We start from the raw sequence: 23,320 nt of genomic DNA, 5'->3' as shown, positions 1-23,320 counted from the left end.
GCGCACGTGTATTTAGAGTGTGCCAGATTGCAACCCCTTTTCCGGCTCCTCACAAATATTTTATTACGCTTCTGGCTTCATTTTTCCCCCCACCTTTTTATCTATACACTTCCCATTCGTGGCCCCACAAAGTTGCGGGATCTTCTGGTCAACCTCCTCCTAGCTTTGACTAAAACAGCCATTTATAAAACCAGAGAGAGGAGGTTGGCCCATGAAGCGTCCTGCGATTGTGGGGCCGTTTTCCTATCCTCAGTACACTCACGTATCCGGGCGGAGTTCCTCTGGGCGGCGTCCACCGACTCCCTTGAAGCCTTCGAGGAGCGGTGGGCGCTGTCTGGGGTTCTCTGCTCGGTGACCCCGTCCGGTTCCCTCCGTCTGACCCTTTGATTGAGGGGAAGAGCGAGAGACGCCAGCCCCAGCCGTTGCCGCTGTGGATACCATCATTCCTGTCATCTAGGAGGGGTCCTATAATACATGGGTGTCTACCCCCCCCTCCCTAACCTGCCCACCCCGCAGCCGTGCCCATCTTACCGGGCACTCTCAGGAGGGGGAGGATCGGTGACACTGGGCGCGGCACTGGGTAACTCGAGGGGGTGGAAGACCACGAGTGTCGAGGAAGCCCCCCCGCTCTAGGCCACCAGGTAACTCAGGAGGGTGGAAGACCACGAGTGTCGAGGAAGCCCCCCCGCTCTGGGCCCAGGCTAGCCTGAACACTTCTCCCTCCTGAAAGCTGCTGTGTTATACCTTCTGATTGCGTTGTTTTGTTGCATAGTTGTTTTGTTTCCTTTGGTAATTCTGTAAGCGTTACCAATAAATTTTCTTTCTGTTTCAAAAAAAAAACAAAAAAAAAAAAACCTTCCCTGTTACCTTACCCAGGGAAAAGGGACCTACTTAGCTTGCAGCTAATATATCTGCCTTCTATTACTCTTCTCCTGTAGTCATATGGACCGACCCTGTCACAGGATATGGTTTCTTCTTGATGGGTGTATATCGATGTACAGCTGTTGCCTATGAGAGTTATCACCATATGAATCAAGCAGAGAATGTCTCTCCCAAATAATGACATTATTTTTCAACAATTAATCTTATAGCTATTACAGAGAGCAGAAAAAGTGTACTGCAACTACCTTCCTAAAATTCACTCATGCTGTCTGTACTCATTTATACAGTACTATAGAGACAGGCCTGAAACTTAACTAGAAATGAATTTTTAGGGCCAATGTTGCTCTGAGCCCACACATGAACACTTCATTAATATTAATATGAGTTTCACCATGGATGAAGAGTATTTGACCATAACATTGGTAGATAGCGAGTCCTGAGAAAATCTGAATTAGGATCTGATATCACTATTAAATTTATCCAAAATTCCAATAAAGGGAAACTAAATGGTAATGAGGAAATTCAGAAACACATAATTTAAGAAAGTATTATGGGAAACCTGTACCACAGAGTAAAAAACTTACCCATTATCACACAGGAAGTCTGGAACAGAGTTGGGAACAGAAACCAGGATTCCTCACTCATGACATAAGGACAGCTATCCATATTTTTCTGAAGAAAATAGTCTGAAAAGGCAAGCCTTAGCCATAGTGTCTGCAGTCATTACTATTATAGTTTTCAGAATAGCAGCTGTGTTAGTCTGTATCCACAAAAAGAAAAGGAGTACTTGTGGCACCTTAGAGACTAACAAATTTATTTGAGCGTAAGCTTTCGTGAGCTACAGCTCACTTCATCGGATGCATTCAGTGGAAAATAGAGTGCGGAGATTAATATACACAGAGAACATGAAACAATGGGTGTTACCATACACACTGTAACGAGAGTGATCACTTAAGATGAGCTAATATCAGCAGGAGAGCCGGGGGGGGAGGGCGAGAAAACCTTTTGTAGTGATAATCAAGGTGGGCCATTTTCAGCAGTTGACAAGAACATCTGAGGAACGGGGAGGGAGGGAATAAACATGGGGAAATAGTTTTACTTTGTGTAATAACCCATCCACTCCCAATTTAATTGTCCCAAGTTAATTGTATCCAGTTTGCAAATTAATTTCAATTCAGCAGTCTCTCGTTGGAGTCTGTTTTTGAAGTTTTTTTGTTGAAGAATTGTCACTTTTAGGTCTCTAATCGAGTGACCAGAGAGATTGAAGTGTTATACTTGGTTACACGATCTAAAGATAACGTAAAAAAACCAAACACATGCAAAAATTCTCATCTTGTTTCTTGGTTTCACGACGAAGCTAAAACTCAAATTGGGTTCATTTAGAAATATTGCAAACTGTGTGGGTTTAAATGATAATCAGGAAACCAAATGAAACCTGATGGTTTTGAATCCAACCTTTAAATTGAAATTCATGTGATATAAACTCATGATAACAATTAATGAAAACGTTTGGAATTACTGTCTTTAGAAGCCAACTCTACAGAATCCCCTTCCTACCCTTGAGCAGCTGCAGAGCCAGTAGAAGGAATTCTCAGTCGATATCCTGACCCCTATAGAGCAGTCACCCTAGGTTGTTGGGTTAATGTGAAAGAAGGTTACTTGAGTTGTGGTGCCACTGTGCATGTATCTATTGATCCATCTATTGGAATTAATAATACTAGACAAAGGAATATTCTTATTAAATGCAAACTATGGAAAGGCATTTTGAGGAGTTAGAGATAGAGAAATTTGAGTTTGAGTTATATTTCATAAGGTGTCATGAGAGATCATTGTTTTTCTCCATTTGCCAGGTTTCCACAAATGGATGTTCAGTTTGAAACCTGTTAATTTAATATCATAAATGACAATGTTGAAACAATGTATTTCTTACTAGTTCAGTATGCAAACCCAGAAGAGAATTTGGTGTCTTTTTCGTTAGGGTTTTTTTCCCCGTCTCTTATGAGGCTGTTTTGAATTAAAATGTTCAGCCAGCATAGTGATTCTGGAAACATTTCTAAACTTAAGCTTTCAATTGATTTCCACTTAGTCTACATTAGCACCAAAGCAACAAAATGGTATTGAAAATGTTTTGTTTAGCCCTGTGATTTGAAATATCAATGGAGAGGGAAGGAAAGCTTATTTAACCACAAGCTGCATAATATAGGTCCAGTAAAAAAATGACAATACTTCAGTGAAGATAAAAGCTAATAGATCTTAAAGGTCATCAGCCATTTTTATATGATGGCCATTGAAGCATGTGAGTCAAGAAGTAAAACTGTTCTATGGAAAACATGAAAGAGCATTTTTTTGTACAAAAGAAGTGACTTTTCTGATTCTCAGTGGCCTCACCCTTTGTTTTCTCCTGAAACATAGTATACTGCTTATTGATTGCTGGCAATATGATGATCCAGTTATGTTGGCAAAAGGAAATTGTTAATTCAACTGCAAAATTGTTGAATTTCAAGTCATGTGAAAAATAAACAAGAAAGATCCCATCATTTGTATCCATTCTCCACCATTTCAATATAAAGAAGAAAATTAGGACACTGTAATACCATGTGATGTGGCAGAGAGGTCCCATACTGGCAGAGAGGGGTTTTCTTTACTGAAAGTCATCTTTTGTAAATACTGAGTATGTGTGTTTTCCTAGCCATTCAGAGCTTCTCTGGCCTATTTGTGGAGGTTTCTGATTATGTTAAGAACACTTCTTGTTCAAGGGGAAAAGATTTGGATCTTGACCAGTATTACTATTTAATAATTGTATATTGTATATACGTAACTGTTTAATCAGTAGTTGTAATGCATTACATACCGCATTTCTTGACACAAAAAAGACATGACTGGAACATAGCAACTCTCCATTTTAATACATGGGAAGAATTGTCATCTATGAGATTACTTATAATAATTGTGCATTTTTTCCATCTTGAGCCTAAGAAAAATGCAAGAGTTGAGTATTGGGGTATGGCTGAGTGATTAGTTTTTATTTAAAATAGAATCTGAAGGGCATGTTCCTTGTAGTGCCTCCCATCTGTAGTGCAGATGTGATGGATCCTCCATTATTGAAATCTTTAAATCAGGACTGGATATCTTCCTTAAAAATATGTTATAGTTCAAATAGAAGTTGTGGACTTAATGCATAAAATATTGGGGCAGCGTCTTTGGCTTGTGCTCTCCAGGAGGTTAGATTAGATGGTGATAATGGTCCACTCTTAAAATCTATAAAATCTGTATTTCACATCCAAGCTGCAGTTTCAAAAAGCAATGCTAAATCTTCTTCCCACTACAATTTACCAGGTATCTTGTGGTATTTTCAAGCTAGTAAGTCAGTTTTTCTAAAGCTGAGGTTTTTTTTTTCATTCATTTTTTGTCTTGTGTAACAAATCTAGATATCATATATGTCATTTTGCATTAACCAGATTATTTGTATTCTGTATTGAATGTCTTAGATGTCATGCATTTGTTAATGCCATGTCCTTACATGTAGTTGAAATAATTGGGAGAATGGTTTTAATTTTCTTTTATCTCTCTCCCCCACATCCACCTTTCCTAGAATTTATTGTTCAAATGCAGGAGTTACAGCTCTGTGCAGGAGGCCTTGAATACATTTGGGTCACATGCTGCCCTTCCTTAAGAAAATCTTTGGAGAGGAACACTAATTTAAAAAAAAAATCCTTCCAATTTGCTCTAGGGCCGTGGTTCTTAACCTGGACCGCACGCACCCCCTGAGGGTGCGAGACATGCCAGATTTTTTTAGAAGGTAAATCATCAAAAACACAAATTAAGCGCGGGCACATAAGTGCAAGTACTTTGTTTTATCAAACCTATGTATTTATTAACATTATACATTTTTTAACGATTACTGTAATATACAAATAGGTTTAAAGAACTGACCTACTTCCACAATTTTTGATAAGGGGTGCGAGAACATATTTTGATTTTGATCAGGTGTGCAGGAACATATTTTGAGAACCAAACGGGTGCAGGCTGAAATAAAGTTTAAGAACCACTACTCTAAGGAGACAGCTTTTGAGTCTTGCAGAGAGACCCTGCATAGCATTACATAGGCAAATTGAGTCCACAAATGCTGCAGATACTGAATGTCCGTGCATAATAGTCTCCAGCCACACTATCCTAGTGCATCTGCAAGGACACCCTGCTCGTCCACGCTGCTCTCTGAATCCCTGTTTATGTCTTACCCCCCTGCAGATGTACAAAGGGTAGTTAAATGCTGGGGTGTTAACTACCATGTTTGCTTTTTTTCTTGGAAAGATTGAGTTGCTGGGGGTGCATGACATATAGAGTGTTTTTTCTTGTTTTGCACCCCCTCCCTCTTCGGGCTGGTGTCCCCTGCACGTGAAGAGGCTCCACTGCAGGTTGTTTGCAAAGAGGGGCTTCAAAGAAGTTGAAGGGAAGGGTAATGCTTTATTGGCTGTACTTCCTTCTCTTTATGGGTACCACCAGCTCTCATCTTCCTGTGCAGAAGAGGGAATGCTTGGCTCTGTAGCAGCAGGACTATGATTATCTCATTGAAAATTTTCTTTAAGTAGAAAAAAAAATCCAAATTCAACGTTTTTCTCTCCATTGTCTGGAGTAACACAATTTAAAATCTATATTTTATACCATCTCAATTTTTTTAATATATATCTATATGGGCAGGCTAGCCCACTGCTAAAGGATCCTCCCCCCCCCAGCCTAAGCCTTATTGGGATCCAGGCCCTCCTCCCCCCCAGCCTAAGCCACTTTAGCCAGGGCCAGGAGGAGGTTGACCAGGAGGTCCCGCGACTTAGTGGGGCCACGGACAGGGAGTGCATAGATAAGAAGGTGAGGAGAAAAGTGCAACCAAAAACTTAACAAAATATTCGTGAGGAGCCGGAATAGGGGCTGCAACCTGGCGCACTCCAGATAGACGTGCGCCAGGGTTTCCCTCACGCCGCAAAAGGGGCAGTTGTCCGGGATTGGGGTGAACCGTGCCAAGTACATGCTCGTGATCACGGCCCGGTGAAGGAGCTGCCAACTGATATCCCCGGCAGGCCTCGGGACTAAGGTGGAATAGAGACTGGCCCACCGGCCCCCCAGCCTAAGCAGAAGGCAGATATACTGGCCACTGGATTAACAGTTTTCTGTTCCCTGACTGACCAGAGCAGGGGCTGCTCCAGGCTAATGAGAACACCTAATTCCAATTAACCTGCAAAGAGTCAGGTGACTCCATTAAGGTAATGTGACCACCTGACTCTAATTAAGGCCCCTCTGATAATATAAAAGGGCTCACTCCAGTCGGGCAGAGAGGAACCAGAGGAGAGGAAGTGCAGCTGAAGGGCTGGTTAATGAAGACACCCCCAAGTCATAGGTAAGGGAGAAGCATTAGAGCTGTGGGGAAGTGGCCCAGGAAAATGTAGCAACTCTGGCAGTAAAAGGTTGGCTGCCAACAGCTGCTACCATTAGGGTCCCTGGGCCGGAACCCGGAGTAGAGGGCAGGCCTGGGTTCCCCCCAACCCTCCACTACAGAAACACCTCCTGGGAGGGGAAAACAGGCCCCTGTCAGGACAGGAGGCTAAACTGTTTTGGCATAAGTCCGTAGGAGCAACAGAGACTTTGGGAATTCTCTCACCAACCTCCATTGCTGGCTTATGATGAAAAGGACTCCGTAGACTGTATCCCTGGCCCTTGGGAGAGAAGGGCTATGTGGAGGGTTGCAGTGAGCCTCTGAAGCTAGCATAAACCCCCTGGAAGCGCGGGACCCACGGGAACAAGGTTGGAGCTCTGCCACAATATATTTGCCCTCTTTATGTCAAGTTGGTTTCTTACTTCACAAAGAGAATCAGTCAATAAGACACCAAGCTAATCTTCCATCCCTACATGAATGCAGCTTACAGCAAGAGGACTAGATCTGCCTCAAACTGTTAAACGCTTTTACACAAGGACAAAAGAAATATCATTTAGCAAAACAGCCAAATTGCTTACACATGAGTAGCCAAGTAAAAAATATTGTACCTTACACTAACAGAGGCATATTAAGTACTGTGTTTGTGATTGCCAATGTAATATCACACTGCAAGCCCAGCATATTTTGTACTGTTAACATAGAGCCCAGTTCTGCCCTCACTGTTGCTGAGTAGTAATTTACTCTGCAGATTGTCCCCAGGTATCCTGCTGCTTTCAGTGAGACTGACCCTGAGCTGGTGTAAACTGTCATAACTCCACTGAAGTTAATCTCTTTTTGAAATAGGAAGCCAACTTGACTTCAAAAGAGCAAGTATAAAAAATAAATTGAGAGAATATACAAACAGATTTTAATTTGCAGTGTCTCAATTTTGATTTCAATGGGTCTGTTACAATTTACACCAACTGAGGGAGGATGTGCCCCCTTATGTAGAAATGTCATAATGTGAATAAAGGGTGGCAGAATCAGGACCACAATCAGTATTAGCCGTTTGTAGTGTATAATACATTAATGGGTCACAATGAAGACAATACAGTGTTGGGAGTTTGAAGTTACTATACGCCCAAGGGGCAATTAACAAAGGCACAAAAATTAAACAGTTATAAAGCTAATAAACATTAATATAGTAATATGTTAATAATGTATGCTCTCATGTAGAAGAGTGAAGCTTTGATTCCAAAATTCAATAATGCTACATTTCACTATTGCTACTAATAATTTACACTTATATAGAAAACTTCATCCATAGATCTGAAAGTGCTGAATGTTCATAAACGTTCTCCTCCTCTAGTGCAGATAGGGAAATTGAAAGACAGTGACTTTAAGTAGTATGGCTAAGGTCATATAGCAAGTCAATACTACTAAGAGAGACTGTGTGAAATACAATGAGGAGGCAATAAGATAATAAGAAAAACCCAACTGCCATGTTTTCCAAAGCCTCTGAATCATTAACTTAGAAAAAAGTCTAATGGTGTTCTCCAGGGGCTTACAAAAACTTTTTTTCTCTCTCTTTGTTCCTTTTCCTTGAAATATGTATGTATCTGTGAGGACAGTTATTTTTCAAGGCATTCGTGTGTTTGTTTGATTAGTTTCTTCCACTTCAGGCTGTGCTTTAAATATTTAGAAATATTTAGCGGGTAGTTATATTTAGGTGCTATATATAATATATATAGATGGAAGGAGTAGCAGAATTTGTATAATTCATTTTTCTCCATCCCACATGTCAAAAATCCAAACACTTCAGGCAAGAATTTCAGATATGGCTCATGATGTCATGTAAATGTAACAACTCACAATTCATGTGTGTTTGCCCCACAAAGTTATTGTCCCTTTCTGCTCTTTTTGAAGTCAATGGCAAACATACCATTAACTTTGAAGGATCAGGACTCATGTTACAGCAGGATAGAAGTAACAATGATTTTTAAGTGCCTCTTATAAATATGTTCTTAAGTGTGTACGTCTCTCATCACTTTTTTCTAAAATGAATAATTCTTCAAAATTCATTACTTGCACTAAAACAGTAGATGAAAATTATCTTCAGCTATAGTCTTATCTATATTTCTATGAACATAAACTTGAGATATGTTAGTAATGGAATATTGAACATACTCATTATTAATAAAAGGCTAGAAATGTTAATTGCAAAAAACATCAACAACAAGCATGGATAAGTCATTGCTTTTCCCATTTTGAAGTACAATAGTTTGATATGAAACTTTTGGTAAATTCACTGTATTTTGTAAATACAAGTTCTTTAGTTTATGAACCAGAAAATGTAGCGTCATAATTATTTCAGGGACTGATATACCATTTCATGGGGTTTTTTTCTTGTTCATTTGTCTCTTCTGTTCTTTCTCTCTTACATGCTGCAGTTGCAAACATATTGTGGCGAGAGGAAGGTACTAACACATTATTTTTTCTATACTATGATATTTTTTCTTTTGTGCCTATTACATTTCTCGTTAGCAGTCAGTAGTTCTAGTAATTATCTTTTCATTTGCAGGGGTTTTTTTGTAAAATATCATGGCATGTTAATGCCTTTATATAAACATGCTTATTTTGGGGCAAATTGATTATTTACAACAACTTTTTTATTGTTTGTATTTAACCTACATCTGTGTAATGTTAAGGGTATAGGAACAAGGAAACTCAGAGTCAGAATTGAAAATCCAGGCTGTTGCTTTGCCCTTAGCTTGTCCTGTTGTTGTTATAAATCTTTCATCCATTCAGCCTATCTGTAGTTAGAATTTTGACTGCATGCTGTGAATCATTTGTCAAGAGTGTCATCTTGTGCAGCTCGCAGAATAATAGAGAATTCTGATTGGTTAATTAGTCCATAAGACAAAGCAGTTTCTTCTTGATATAATGTTGTGACTCTGGGGGAAAATTTCATGACCTTTTGGAAACTTCTCTAAGGGATACATTTTATGGCATAAGCAGTATCAGGTGTTTGTGCAGTTTAGAACACTGTTGCCTTCTAAGGTTTACTTCCAATGATAGGTATTTTGCAGGATCTGAGTCTGTGCTTTAATATGACTTACCATAGCAATATCTAGGCACAAGCAAAAATGTTGAAACCGAAGTGTTAATAAGACCCTTTATTTTTAACTCTGACTAGCTGTATATTCAATTAAAGTTATAGGGAAACTTTCAGATATTTCCATAAATGTAAGGGTTTTTTTTTTTTTTTCAATTACTTCCAATGAAAGATTCATGGTAGCTGAGTTTCCCACAGATTTTGCTCTGTGCTACAGTGCTCTTTTGCCATGGTAGATGTTGATGCGTGGTACACAAATACACTTTTTGTGACTGAATTTTCTGTTCCATAGAAATCAAAGTTCAAAATATAACATTTGACTTGGAAATGGCCTAATTACAAATAAAACTTAGCACATATTCTTTATGCTGCCAAAGTGCTTTACAAATATTAACTAGGTTCTTTCAACATCCCTATTTTACGGGTCCCGATATAAACCTGCCAATCCAGTGACCTCAGTGGAGCTAAGCCAAGGTACACCAGGTGGGAATCTGGCCCAGAGAGTTCAAGTGAGTTTTCCAAGACAACACTGAGAGTCACATACTAGGGTTCTTGATTCAGTTGTTGGGGACTGAGAATCCAACATGTATCACCCTCCAAGCTTATTTTGCAACTTTAGCAAAGGGTTCTCTCATTTCTTGTCTTATATAGAACTGAGTACGTTATTGGCCCTTTTTTGTCTGCTGAGTATAAGCTGAGTGTAAACTTTTCAAGCCTGATCCTCTGTCATCTTCTGTGATTAGAGAGTACCTATCACATTTTTATTGCTTCTGTAACAATAGTTATTAATAATTAAAAAATGATGTACCAGTGTGTGGACTGATGAGAACAGAGTAAACATGTCCCAGACTCTTGTATGCCCCCAGGACTCCTATTTGTGGATCAGGGACTGTAACCAAACACTCACAGGCCAATGGCAGTTCTGTTATTGTCAGGTCAGTCCCTGTGCCTTTAGCAATTATTGCGGCTGGCAGGAAGGTGACAGCAGACATCCAATAAAGGCAAAGCCAGGAGGAAGTATGCCTTTTCTCCCTTTCTACACTGTTGCAGCACTCCCACCATCCTTACCTTTCCTTTAAGTCCTATATTTACTTATTGATGTGCCTTGATGGAGTTGAGTATTGACAGTCCAGTTAATATAGGCTCTCACAGTTGTAGTTATTCGTCAGCATGGATTCATCTGGGCCTTGAAGCAATTATGTGGTGAGGTCCCAGACAACTGGAGAAAGGCAGGCATAGTATCTATGTTTAAAAAGGGGAACAAAGAGGACCTACGGAATTATAGAACAATCAGCCTAATTTTGATACCTGAAAAGATAGTGGAACAGATTATTAAGCAATCATTTTGTAACCTCCTAGAGGGTGGTTACATAGGGTTATTAGGAATAGCCAACATGAATTTGTCAAGTCCAAATCATGCCAGACCACGTAATTGGTTTTCTATTTCTTGACAGGGTTACTGTCCTAGTGGAGAGGGGGGAGCAGTAGACATGAGGTATCTTGATTTTAGTAAGGCTTTTCACATGGCTCGCATAACATTTTCATAAACAAACTAGGGAAAGGTGGTCTACATGAAATTACTAAAAGGTGGGTGCGCAACTGATTGAAAGGCTGTACTTAAAGAGTATTTATCATGGTTCACTGTCAAACTGGGATAAAGTATCTAATCCACATGGGTGTGTCCAGCGTCCAGTACAAGTCAATATTTTCATTAATGACTTAGATAAAGGAGTGGAGAGTTTGCTTACAAAATTTGTGGGATGAAAAGAAGTTGGGAGTGGTTGCAAGCATTTTGGAGGACAGGAATAGAATTCAAAATTACCTTGACAAATTAGAATATTGGTCTGAAATCAACAAAATGAAGTTAAATGAAGATAAGTATTATACTTAGGAAAGAAAAATCAAATGCACAACTAGAGAACAGGGAATTACTGGCTAGGTAATAGTACTACCGAAAAGGATCTGGGGTCATAGTCGATCACAAATTGAATATGAGCCAACAGTGTGATGCAATTGTGAAAAAGGCTAATATAATTTGTGGGGGAGGAGTGTTGTATGTAAGACACAGGGGTTCAACTTAGCACTGGTGAAGCCTCAACTGGAGTACTGTGTCCAGTTCTAAGTGCCACACTTTAGGAAAGATGTAGAGAAATTAGAGAGTGCAGAGTTCAGAGAAAAATTAAGGGGGAAAAAAAAGGGGGTTTAGAAAACATGACTTTGGAGGAAAGATAAAACTGGGCACACTAACCTTGAGAAAAGAAGACGGGGGGAGGGACATATAAACGTATTAGAAGACTGTTATTAAAGAGGATAGCGATCAGTTATTCTCCATGTTCACTAAAGGTAGAACAACAAGTAATACTGTTAGTCTGCATCAGGGGAGATTTAGGTTAGATGCTAGGAAAAACTGTCTAACTGTAAGGATAGTTAAGCACTGGAGTAAACTTCCAAGGCATGTTGTTGAATCTCTGATACTGGAGATTTTTAAGAGCAAGTTAGACAAACATCTATGGAATGGTCTTGGTATACTTTGTCCTGTCTCAGCACAGGGTGCTGGACTAGATGACTTCTCACGGTCCCGTCCAGACCTACATTTCTGTGATTGTACAGTGGCTAAACATTTGTGTTTGTTCAAATTAGCATTACAGTAGGCCCCTTCTTCTTCCACCGTGACTTTCCAATAAAATATTATAAAGAATATGTTATTTACAGTACTGAAAGAAATGTGATATATAATAATGAATGACTAAAAATCAGGATGGTTCTGTTAAGGTTTTATAGAAATTATTTGAACTCATCCCTCAGAAAAGGAAAAGTGAAAAATATGTGGAATTTATTTTCATTTGATCCAAATGTAAAAAAAAAAATTACATGATCATTTTCCTTAATGAAGCTCTCAATGTGGTATACATTTCCAAGTCTGTGTTCATGAAGCCCACTGGCTTACTCATGTGGGAAAAAACAATGTGAAATCCTGAATAATGTCATTTTTTTGTTTTAGCTAAACAATAAAAGATCCCATAGGATTAGCTTTATTAACATCATGCACATTAATAAATTGATCTCATGCCAGTGATATGGTGAGGGCTTGCATTCAAAAGGAGGAGTTGGTTGTGTGTTTTTTAGGCTCTAATTTTGTTCATTTGAATGTGTTTTTGTTCCTAAGGTCTGGGAATTGGGAACATGTTCTATGTGTTTTATGAAGATGGAATCAAAGTGATACAACCTGTAGAATGTGAATTTCAGAGACATATTAAGCCCAGTGAAAAACTCCTCGGGTTTCAGGCAAGTATTTTATGAATTTATTTATAGGGTTTTTTTTTTCTTCAGTGATTCTTTTCTTTTAAAATAAAAATGTCAATTTAATGCTGGTCAAATGTGCCAGGATGATGACCATGGAAAGTGAAGTCTTCTACGTGTCCATTGTAACAGGTAATTGCTACAAACCAATGTGCCTCAGTGCTGAACTGTTTGTATTGTTCTCCATTTTATTTTATTTGTCTAAATTAGATTGTCAGCTCCGGAGACCAGAGACCTCTGCTGGTGTAAATTGTCATAGTCAGTGGAGATAGTTAACACCAGAAGACCACAATTAAAGTTGATGTAAGCAGTTGCATCTCTTTGCAATGACTGGTGTTGTACCCAGTTTCATCCACTTCTGTGTTAAATTTTTGTGTGTTTGTAAAGCACTCTGTAAACAGTAGTTTAGTCTCCATATCCACTCATTCCATTATTGACTGGGATGATGGGCACTTCCGATAGGAACACTTGTGTGCTCGTATCTAGATTAACTCATTTTGTATAGTCCATTATAAAGCCTTCGAACGGTAATAACTCTTTCTCACTGCACATCTGGACTGGATTTGACTGATGGAGCTTTAGATGAAAACCTCAGTCTAACAATCCATGAGCAATCCCCCATGCAATGTTTTTCAATTACCAAAAGTACATTAAGTTAAAAAAAAAAACAGAACTGTCTCTATGGAGTTTGCCTCTTCAGCTGTCATTACAGAAGTCATAGTATGCAATACACAACAGCAAGATATATTTTTACTGTGAATAATTATACTTTCAGCAGCTAATCATACCTTGATTTGTGCCGCTTAAGTTAAATAAGGTTGACACAGCCAAAAATAAGCTAAAGACCTTTCTTTATGGATGGTTAATTCAAAAGCTGATTATTTAAGAAATCTCTGAAAATTTTATTGGGTTAAAGTGAAAATGAGAGTGGCATATTTTAAATGTATCCTGTGTTTTGTTTAAGAATTTAATGATCTTCAGAATGATTAATGGTATGGATAAGTAAGTTTAATGAAAAAAAAACCACATTTCTTTTTTGCAGCTTTCCATTTCCAAAATAACATTCTAATTAAGCCAAGGAAATGTTAGAGAGTGACTCTTTTCTTTAAATAGGAACAAACTTGGCGCCTCTGTAGAATGTATTTTGATTTATGTATAAAATTTATAAGGTAGTACATGGATATATATATATATTTTTTTTAAAAGGGAGGAGCAGTAGATTTTGCCCTTGAATGTGTGGGTCACCTCCATTAACATCAATACTAGTGCTGCACGTACATCAGAAGACTGACTTTTTCCTCCCTTGAATAGGCAGGTTAATGGGGACTTTATCTTGCAGAAAGAAACATGAGAGTATTCAGACAGTTACCTTGGTGTGTGTGTTTTGTTTCATTGTTGTTGTTTGGTTTTTTGTTTCTGTTTTTACAAATACTTGTTAAATCACTCTTCACTTCCCTGTCCAAGAAAAAGGGGTTGATTTTCAGTGAAAGATTCTGGAGTGTGATAGGACAAATAGAAGTCCATTGAGATTTTCTTCCTAGAAGAAGGATTGAAGTGTGAATTTAACAGAATTCCCTATATACACTCTTAATATCAAGACAGCAGCTGTGTGCTACTCAAAACAACTCATTGAGCAGGAACTTTAGATCCACTCTGCAAAGGAGTCAGTTGTTATCTTTTTCATACCTCTTTGGAAAAAGCTCTGGGTTTGTTCTAAATAAAAAATCAATTTTGGTGCAGTGTCAGATTTCATCAACTTTCAGCTTGTGCTCATTGACTGGTCAGGGTTCATGTGATGCATTCTGAGTTATTCTTTCTTCCGGCTTCCTTTGCCAGAGAGCTTTACAGGGTAGTATTTTAGATATATCTACTTTTATAGCTGTGCATACATTTTTGCCCCACCACTTAATATACCTACCATGAATGAAACATTTCCATTATTTAATTCTTTGATATGTCTACAAGAAACCATGCAGTGTTTTTTTTACAAAGCTTTCTAAATATGAGGCCTTCAGTGGAAGAAGAAGAAAGTGAAGCATATGCACAGCTCCTTGAATTAGTTTTTCTTAAACACCTTTCTGATGTAATGCTCCATACACTCAAGCTCATATTTAGGGCTCTTTGGTAGTTGTGTACACTCTGTTCAGTAAATTAGATGTCTACATTTTGATGAGAGAAAATGTAAGTTCCCACCAAGTATATATTAAGATTTTCTAGGCACTCATTCTATTGAGCCTCAATCCAGCAAAGCATTTACACAGGTGCTTAACATTTAAATCAATGGGACTACTCACATCTTCAAAGTTAAGTATGTGCTTGAGTACTTTGCTGGACTGAAGCCTTGTTTTGTTGCATGCATCCATATTTTGTTCAGTGGCATCCCAAACTTGCTCTGTTTTTTCCCCAGAAAAATAGAAGCCTACACTCCTTTCAGAAGTTTCTGAATGTATTGATTCCTTTCATTACATTTGTGCCAGAGGAAAGGGGATCTCACTTATTCTGAGAGCAATAATGAAGAACTTAAAATATTTCGTAGATGGCTTTGGTTCTACCATTCTACCATTGTGCAGGGGATCTTTTGCCTTACAGAGTGAAAATCATTGAGTTACTCTTAAAACAAGCAAAAAACGCAGATTCTTTCCCTTCCCCTGAGGCTGGTGGAAACCCGGGCTCACTGAAGTTCATTACAAAACTCCCGTTAACTTCAGTGGAGCCAATATTTCAACCCTTGTCTGTCCTCTACACAATTATACCAGTTCATGACAGCATTTAAGCACATAAAGTTCTAATGGGGCCAGATTCTTTAACACTATTTCTTATCCTGAAATTGTGTTGTAATTGTTGTTGTTAAATTACAGGTTTAACGTTTTAAACCAGGATCCTGTCCTTCTAAAATGAGCGCACATAATAACATATACAGTATCTTGTACAACCTGATACCATACAATAGCTAACACTGATACCAACCAGTTTTTCTGGGGACAGTATACACAGTCCTCTAGCTTTTTCAGGTTGCTGGTCTATCTCAGCTGAATTACACTAGCAAACGAAGGACTAGATTATGAAAGGGAAGCAATACTTCACTGTATACTTTGAAAAAGCCACGACTGGTTCAATGTGCCCAAAGACAGTTGTACTCTTTGTGAGATATGTGTGGGGTGCTCACCCTGAATTTCAGACTGGAATTTTGTCCAACACTTTTTTGTGGAAAATTATTTGCATTGAAAACGTAAGCCCTAACCAGCAGAAAGAGGGTTTTTTGAGATTATTAATTACAATTATGTAATAAGAGTTCATCAGATTATCAAATCTGTGTTTAAACAACTTGATTGAAAGCCCATGACATACAATTGGCCACACTGCACCTTTAAGTAGGTGGGGAGGGTGTTGTCCAGCTTGCCGGAGGAGAGGGAATAGTACTTTATGGGTTGGAGGGGGGAAGAGGGGCTCAGAAGCTGCTGCCAAAGGCAGAGTGGGTCAATGTGGTGATGCTGACTCATCCCCAGGGACTGGAAGGGCTGCGGAGTTAGAAAGGGGCCAACCCGGCAGAACAAGCCCCTTTTTCCTGGACCAGACGGAGCAGCACCTATCCTCCCCATCCTTGGAGGTGGCAAAATACTAGGATTGGTCAGGACTCAGGACCTGCTGTGGGCCTCACACTAGTTTGCCCCCTCCTAGGGAAGGAATTTTTCCCTCACCATCAGATTGGCCAAGGTGGAGTGGGTTTTTGTTTTGTTTTGTTTTGTTTTTTGCCTTCCCCACCGTGGGTTCAGGGGGCTTTGTTATGGTGATTTAGGCTAAGATGTTGCAACTCATGATGTAGAAGTCCAGTGCAGGTACTCCACAGGGAAGGGATACAGTGACCAGATAAATGGCTTGGTAAAGGACTTTAAAAGGAGGTGTTTAGGTGTGGAATGGGGGTGGGGAGTTCTGGGCTCCTATGATTGCTACAGCAGGGAGTCACCCTCTTTTCTTATAACCCACCTTAACTGTCATTTGTTTGGGGGGAGAGCTTGGTAAGGTCCAAACTATGGGTTGGCTGGGGTACCTGGATGGAAAAGGGGGCGGGGGGGGCTGGTGAAAGCCCCCCAGGTAGATATTGAATGAACATGGAGTTATCTGCACTGTATACTTTGAGCTGCTGGGTCATGCCAGACATAATAATAAAGTTGTAGCCTGATTAAAACCATATGAAGTGTCTTCTGTCCTCTTTTTGGTATAGCTGGACAATGGAATCATTGTATTGACTTCAGTGGCTTTGGATTAAAGTAAAATTTGTCCACAAACAGATGTTTTCTCTTTAGAATGTATTGTTGCCCCAACATCTTCAAACATTCTTTACAGTACATCCAAGGAATTATTTTCTACCATCCCTTGATTTGATTTAGGAGAGTCATTTTCTGAGTAGGGAAATGCGGTGAAAAGAATGAAATAAATTAACTTTTTCCATTGCCTTTTAACAGATGTTTGCTTGTCTTGTACAAAGGCTAAATTAGAAAAAAAGGTAAATTGCTCACTTTTTAATTAAAAAAAAAACAAATGCATTTATACCTATACTTTAAGGAAAAAATATTTTATCCTGTTACCCAACCCCAAGGGAAATTAATATTGACTCTTAATAGCAGAGAGTATAGTTTTAAAGAGAACTCCAAATTCAGCCTCCTCACATAATTTTTACTTCTTTAAAAGGCAAAATCTCAGCTCCATTAATCCCCGATATTTCTGGGACCTCTCGAATGCCAGATAAATGGGGGAATGAATAACTGGGGAAACAAATGGGAAACGGATTCATGTGGGGAAACAAAATCATATTTTAGATAAAAGAGTTTGGAGATTGTAGTGTTTTTATACCACTGATTTGAATTTTTCTATATATTTTTGTAGAGGATGTTTTGGGGGAGAGCAAGGGTCAGCTAGCATATTGTGGAATTTTTAAAAAAAATCATAAAGCCACTATAGTGACTCCATGGTTGCATTTGCATTGGGAGTTTAATTTATAAACTTTAATTTGACCACCTCTTTAATTTATTATTTGAGACAGCATTTGCTTTACATTTTGTGTGTGTGACGTAGAATAGGAGAGAAAAAAATTCTGAATATTCCATATCTCCAGCTTACTTTCACATAATTGCAAATTAAAAAAAATATTAGCACTTGAAATTTGTTTCATGGGTCTCATGATTTTTACTTCATTTTCACATAGAGATACATTTTAAAATTCTCAAATAGCTTGATCTATGCTAGGGGTCTCAAACTCAATTTACCTTAGGTCCAGTGCCAGTCCTCAAATCGTCCCAGCAGGAGGGAAGAGAATTTTTAGAGTGATCCAAAAGGTTATACATTTGATTAATTACATAAAACTGAGAAAATGAACATTTAGGCTGAGCATCAGAAATAATTTCCCTGTTGATAAACCCTGAGCATAAAGAGGTGTCAGAGGCCATCAGCATGGATCTTTCTGAAGGAGTGATGGCCAGGAGGTCTGTGGGATAGTCTTTCAGAGAAGGTGATAGAAACTCCCATCACTTGAAATCTGACAATTATTGATCATGTTACATATTTGCTTGCTCATACTAGCAGCCTTACATGCATACTCTTTATACAACAAAGAGCTATGTTAAACAATATTTTAATAAATATGCAAGAATTTCCCTCATCTAAATTCATGCTGCTTTTTTTAAATATATCTTGTTCCTTGAACTAGCACAATTTTACAGCCAGTGCCAAGGGAATTTTATTCTGCATTCATGTTCCTTTAAAGGGCATGTTTTTTATGTACTATCGCAGGGGTTGGCAACCTTTCAGAAGTGGTGTGCCAAGTCTTCATTTATTCAAGTAGTAAAAGTTGGAGAAATAAACAGGAAAAAAAACCCTTGATGTACATCTCTAAACAGAATATTTTTCAAATTCTTCCTAAGGCTTCAAATTCAATGGACATTTTTGCTATTAACTTCAATGGATTCAGGATTTCACCTAAGAGACTTTGAAAAAAAATCTGACTTAAAGGTGGTTGTCCACATTGGTTTTAACACTAAGATGATAAACTCCTGGAATAGTCTATACTCTAACCTTTTTTTTTTTTTAATTCCTTAGATGAAATGCAATATCCCTTGTATTTGATTCAGGAGGAAACATGTTACAAACAGTAATTGTGACTAATCTTTTGCATTGCTTGAGTTTATTGTTTTGATTTTCATTTCTCTCTCATTTGTTTCTCTTGCATTATAGGATGAAGTTTGTCCCAAAGCTCAAAGAGATACTGTTCAGAGGTGTGTGTGGGCATCTGCTGTTAATATCAAAGACAAGTTCATTTACGTAACTCAGCCTACTTTGGACAGAGTGCTTATTGTTGATGTACAATCCCAAAAAGTTGTGCAGGTACTTATTTCTAACTTTACAATTAATGACAAGTATGGATGCAACATCTCCAGCTCTGCTTCTCTATATGCTTTTCAGGGACACAGTCAACCTGACAATTACCTTTTATGTCTGAAAGCAATTCAACATATTGTTTTTACAATTCACACCAAACATTACTTACACTGAAAGTAATTAATGAACACTTCCTGCCCCAAACCAATTTGTTTACTTTGCGTATTTGACAGTAGTTTGTATTTAGTCACTTTCACTTTTCCCCTGCATATAGAGAGTTAGCAAGAGAGAAAGTAACTGAAAAGACCTTTAGAAACATAAAGAATCAGTACAACATTAAAAATATTTTAATATACTATTTAAAGGGTGCTCCATCAGAAAATGATTTTTTTAAATTTGTCAGTTAAAAAAATAGTATCCATTTTAGATGTTGTTACAGTCCCTATATACAGACATTCAAGATGCTACTTGTTAGGTTCTGTGCTGTGCCTCTTAAACACAGTGTAACCCACACACCTCCTGGGTGTAGTGTTCTTTCCCATCTAGTGGCACCAAGACCACATAGAGAGCAATTCATGAGTTTGCTCTACAGCCTCAGCTAACAGGCAGTTGGCTTTTAGCTCATATGGTAGAGGCTTATGCACTAAGCACCCGAGGTCCGTGGGTCGATCCTGCCCTCTGATGGCCAATGTCTGTCAGGGTCTGTGTGTTATAGGTGGGGGCTCATCCAGGATTTCAGCTGGGAAGCCCTCTGAAGCTCGGGTCACGCTTCCTCAGCTAGGGGAAGTATGTAACCTACACACCTCCTGGGTGTGGTGTTCTGTCCCATCTAGTGGCACGGAGACCACTTAGAGCAATTAATGAGTCTGCTCTACAGCCTTAGCTAACAGCCAGTTGGCTTTTGGCTCATGCTTTAAGCTCCAGAGGTCCCCGTTCGATCCCGCCCACTGACGACCAGGGTCTGACGGCATTGCAAGAGCACAAAATTCCACAGCTGAGGGAGAGTGAAGCTCAAGGTGACTTTAAGCCACCTTTCTGTCCTCTCAATTCTCGGCTGCTATGGCAGTAGGGAGGCCCCCAACATGACTTTGACAAATTGAGGGGCTTCTTAAGTTATGGCAACCTGTTTTCTTCATTTGGATCAAGAGGTCTTCAGGCTCTTTTATGCTTCCACAGAAAGGTTCAAGCAGAGGTGAGAATCCCTCCCAATTGCTCCATGGTGTACAGTTTTGATTTGTTAACAAGGCAATGTAAAATCTTACGATACACTCGGTTCTGGTGACATTACTCACATGTACAGTCATACTGATGCCAATAACCCAGTAGTCCTTACTCATGTGAGTCCTTCCATTTAAGTCAATCAAGATGAGGATTCATGTGAGTAAGTACTACAAGACTGAGCACTGTGGACCTGATATTGCCCCATTTGAACTCCGTGCAAACTTGACGTTAATGGCAGCAGGATCAGGCCCTCTATCACCAGCTACATGGGATGCTCAAATACAAAAATATGCTTGGAGAATAATAGACTAAGCTTTACAATGTCTAAAAATGTGTCTCCAAAATACGAAGAGGTTACTTGTTGTAAACTCTCATGTGTTTACAGTTCATAACAAGACAGATAAAATTTACAAAGGCACAATTGCAGTAGAATTCTTTTTCCTCTTAGTTCAGTTTGTCTAATACCTCTACAAAGGCATTATACTCTGTTTTTCATTTTTAAGCCAAAGATTATTACAGTGGAATATATTATACTATACAGTCTTTCTGACTGTTGTCATCCGACCAAGAAAATTAGCTTTACTTTGTTTCCAGCTGCAACACAGGTCAACCAATTACAGGCATTCAGTTTGGAACTGTCAACAGTCTTTTGCCAGCAAAGGAGTTTTCTAATTACTGTCCATTTCAGAACATGTAGAATCATCTTTAAACTTATTTTAAAAGTAAAACTCTGCACTTGCTAAAATAAATTTAACTCTATTGCAAGCATCTATGAATTCAGTTCATGAATAAGCCTAATAACTTGTTAACAATTCAGCTGTCATCCTCAGAATAAAAGGCAATTATTTCAGTGAGGGTTTCTTATACCACAGTGCATGTTCTCATTCAAATTGCAATCGCACAAGTGTTCATAATGTCTACAAGATTCTGTGTAACATGATGTAATGCTGATGCATAACACATGCTTTTTAACAATATATAAAGTTGATTTTAATAACACTTTAGGATTCTAACAAAAACTATGCAAATACACTCGAAGTTTTTTACTTGAGGTATCATTCCAATTACTTGTTTTTAAAATTATCTTTTTTGTCATCATAAAATGCAGTGGAATACATCGTTAAACTACCCTAAATTAAAAACAACAACAAAGGCCTTTTTCTGGAGCCCACTCTGTGTTCCCCTGCAAGAGTCCCTAGTGCTGGGGGAGGGAAAGGATTGTGGATGGGGAACAGAGCTATCCTGTTCTGCACCAGGGACTAAGACATCCCCTTAATATGGGAGGCACAAGCCACCTCCCACCAGTCCAGACTGACCCTACTGCCAGTGCAAGGATGACTTCCCCAGAAAATCTAAGTTTTTGCAAAAGAAAAATTTGAATGTCAAGGAAAATTGCTATTGTAAAACTGAGAGATATTTATATAAAGCAAAATATCAAATGATAATACTGCTGGACACCAACTTAGGGAACTACAGAGGTGGCTTTTGTCCAGGAATATAAGCCTCAGTCTTAATGGTACAAGGAGACTTAGTGAAAGAAATGCATTTTCCCCCAATAAACTTGAAAATACTTAATTCAGACAAATATAAATATAAGATAGTCCTCAAATTGTTATAGGAAGTAGGATAATAGGACTGAGAATAACTGTTGGACTAGAGAAATGAACTGAAAGGCAGCCTGTCTCTCTATTGAAGTGATTGAATAGAGCTTCTTTTGAGCTCAACTGATTTTCCTGAACATGGGATACGCTTAGCCAATCACTGCAAAAATACCATGGGACTTGCCTCAGATGACTGGTTGCTGTTAACCATGCACATACTTAAAATATATAGCTTGACGACAACCTGAAAAGTCTCCGAGTGTTTGAGTAGAGAAGAAGAAAAAAGTCCATAAAAGTTTCTACACATAGTACAGGAAATACTTTGCTCAGCATTGCTGGTATTACCGCAGAAACAGTCCTTTTCTCCTTATCTTTTAATAAGACATCTGCTTTCACCTCCACACCCTTTTTTCCTCTAAGCACTAGTAATTTTTTATTTCCCTTTAAGTTAGGTCTGTAAATATATACCTTAAAATTGAGTGAAAAGGGAGTTTAACTTCTTACTCAGGTCAGTTGTTTGAAAAGTATTTATTTCTGTTGTTCATATGAGTATAATTTCCTAGCACAGGAAATTGCAAAAAGTCAAAGTTTCTTCGAAAATACAATAGTAAGCTGTTTGTTCAGCTGCTCCTTAATAGATTGCCTCCTTTGTAAGTAACTAAGGTAAAATCTAGAAAACCTGTCTCCTCTGTATATAAATAAGGCCATACCTCCTAAAATGCAGTCCACCTGGCTCAGTGGGTTAAAGACTTGATTGGACCTGCTGGGAAGGAAACAGACTCTGCAGGTAAAAGTGGGGTGATACAAGCAGGAGGAATGCAGGTAGTACCTCCTCTTCCCTGGGCTTGCTGTGTCCCATTGTCCGGCAAGAGGAAGACAGGACCTGCTTGATGCACTCCTCCATCATTAATTTAAACCCTTATCTGTTTTTTTTTTTGGGGGGGAAAGGGAGTTTGGAGTCTCTTGTTCCATTTCTAGCTGTCCTCTCTTTTAGTAATATGTTACTTAAATACTGAGCATAATTATTTCAAGTTGATTATCACTTAAACTCTAATTCCTCAAGATAAAACTGTATAAAACTAGTGTGGAGAAAGTAAGTAAATAAAGAAGTGTTATTTAATCCTTCTCATCACACAAGAACTAGGGGGTCACCAAATGAAATTAATAGGTAGCAGGTTTAAAACAAACAAAAAGAAGTATTTTTTTCGCACAACCTCTGGAACTCCTTGCCAGAGGATGTTGTGAAGGCCAAAACTATAACAGGGTTAAAAAAAGAACTAGATAAGTTCTTGGAGGATAGGTCCATCAATGGCTACTAGCCAGGATGGACAGAGATAGTGTCCCTAGTCTCTGTTTGCCAGAAGCTGGGAATGGGTGAGAGGGGATGGATCACTTGATGATTACCTATTCTGTTAATTCCCTCTG

At 38.6% G+C, this 23,320-nt stretch overlaps 1 protein-coding gene across 9 annotated transcripts in view; it reads left to right on the top strand.

Annotated features, from left to right (window-relative positions):
• FSTL5 (follistatin like 5) overlaps window positions 1–23,320 on the top strand; it is a 564,833-nt gene that overhangs the window by 498,434 nt on the left and 43,079 nt on the right. For 7 of the 9 annotated variants that reach the window (XM_073341501.2, XM_073341502.1, XM_073341509.1 and 4 more), the window contains 3 exons: window positions 8,737–8,763; window positions 12,568–12,686; window positions 18,930–19,079. In XM_073341501.2, the coding sequence (XP_073197602.1) occupies window positions 8,737–8,763; window positions 12,568–12,686; window positions 18,930–19,079 (296 nt within the window). The remainder of the gene's footprint in view (window positions 1–8,736; window positions 8,764–12,567; window positions 12,687–18,929; window positions 19,080–23,320) is intronic. The other 2 variants (XM_073341505.1, XM_073341508.1) reach the window with 1 other exon arrangement.

The sequence above is a fragment of the Lepidochelys kempii genome, chromosome 4 (genome assembly GCF_965140285.1).
Source record: "Lepidochelys kempii isolate rLepKem1 chromosome 4, rLepKem1.hap1, whole genome shotgun sequence".
NCBI lineage: Eukaryota > Metazoa > Chordata > Testudines > Cheloniidae > Lepidochelys > Lepidochelys kempii.
Note: the sequence above shows the minus strand (reverse complement) of the source record. Positions and strands in the feature narration are given on the sequence as shown.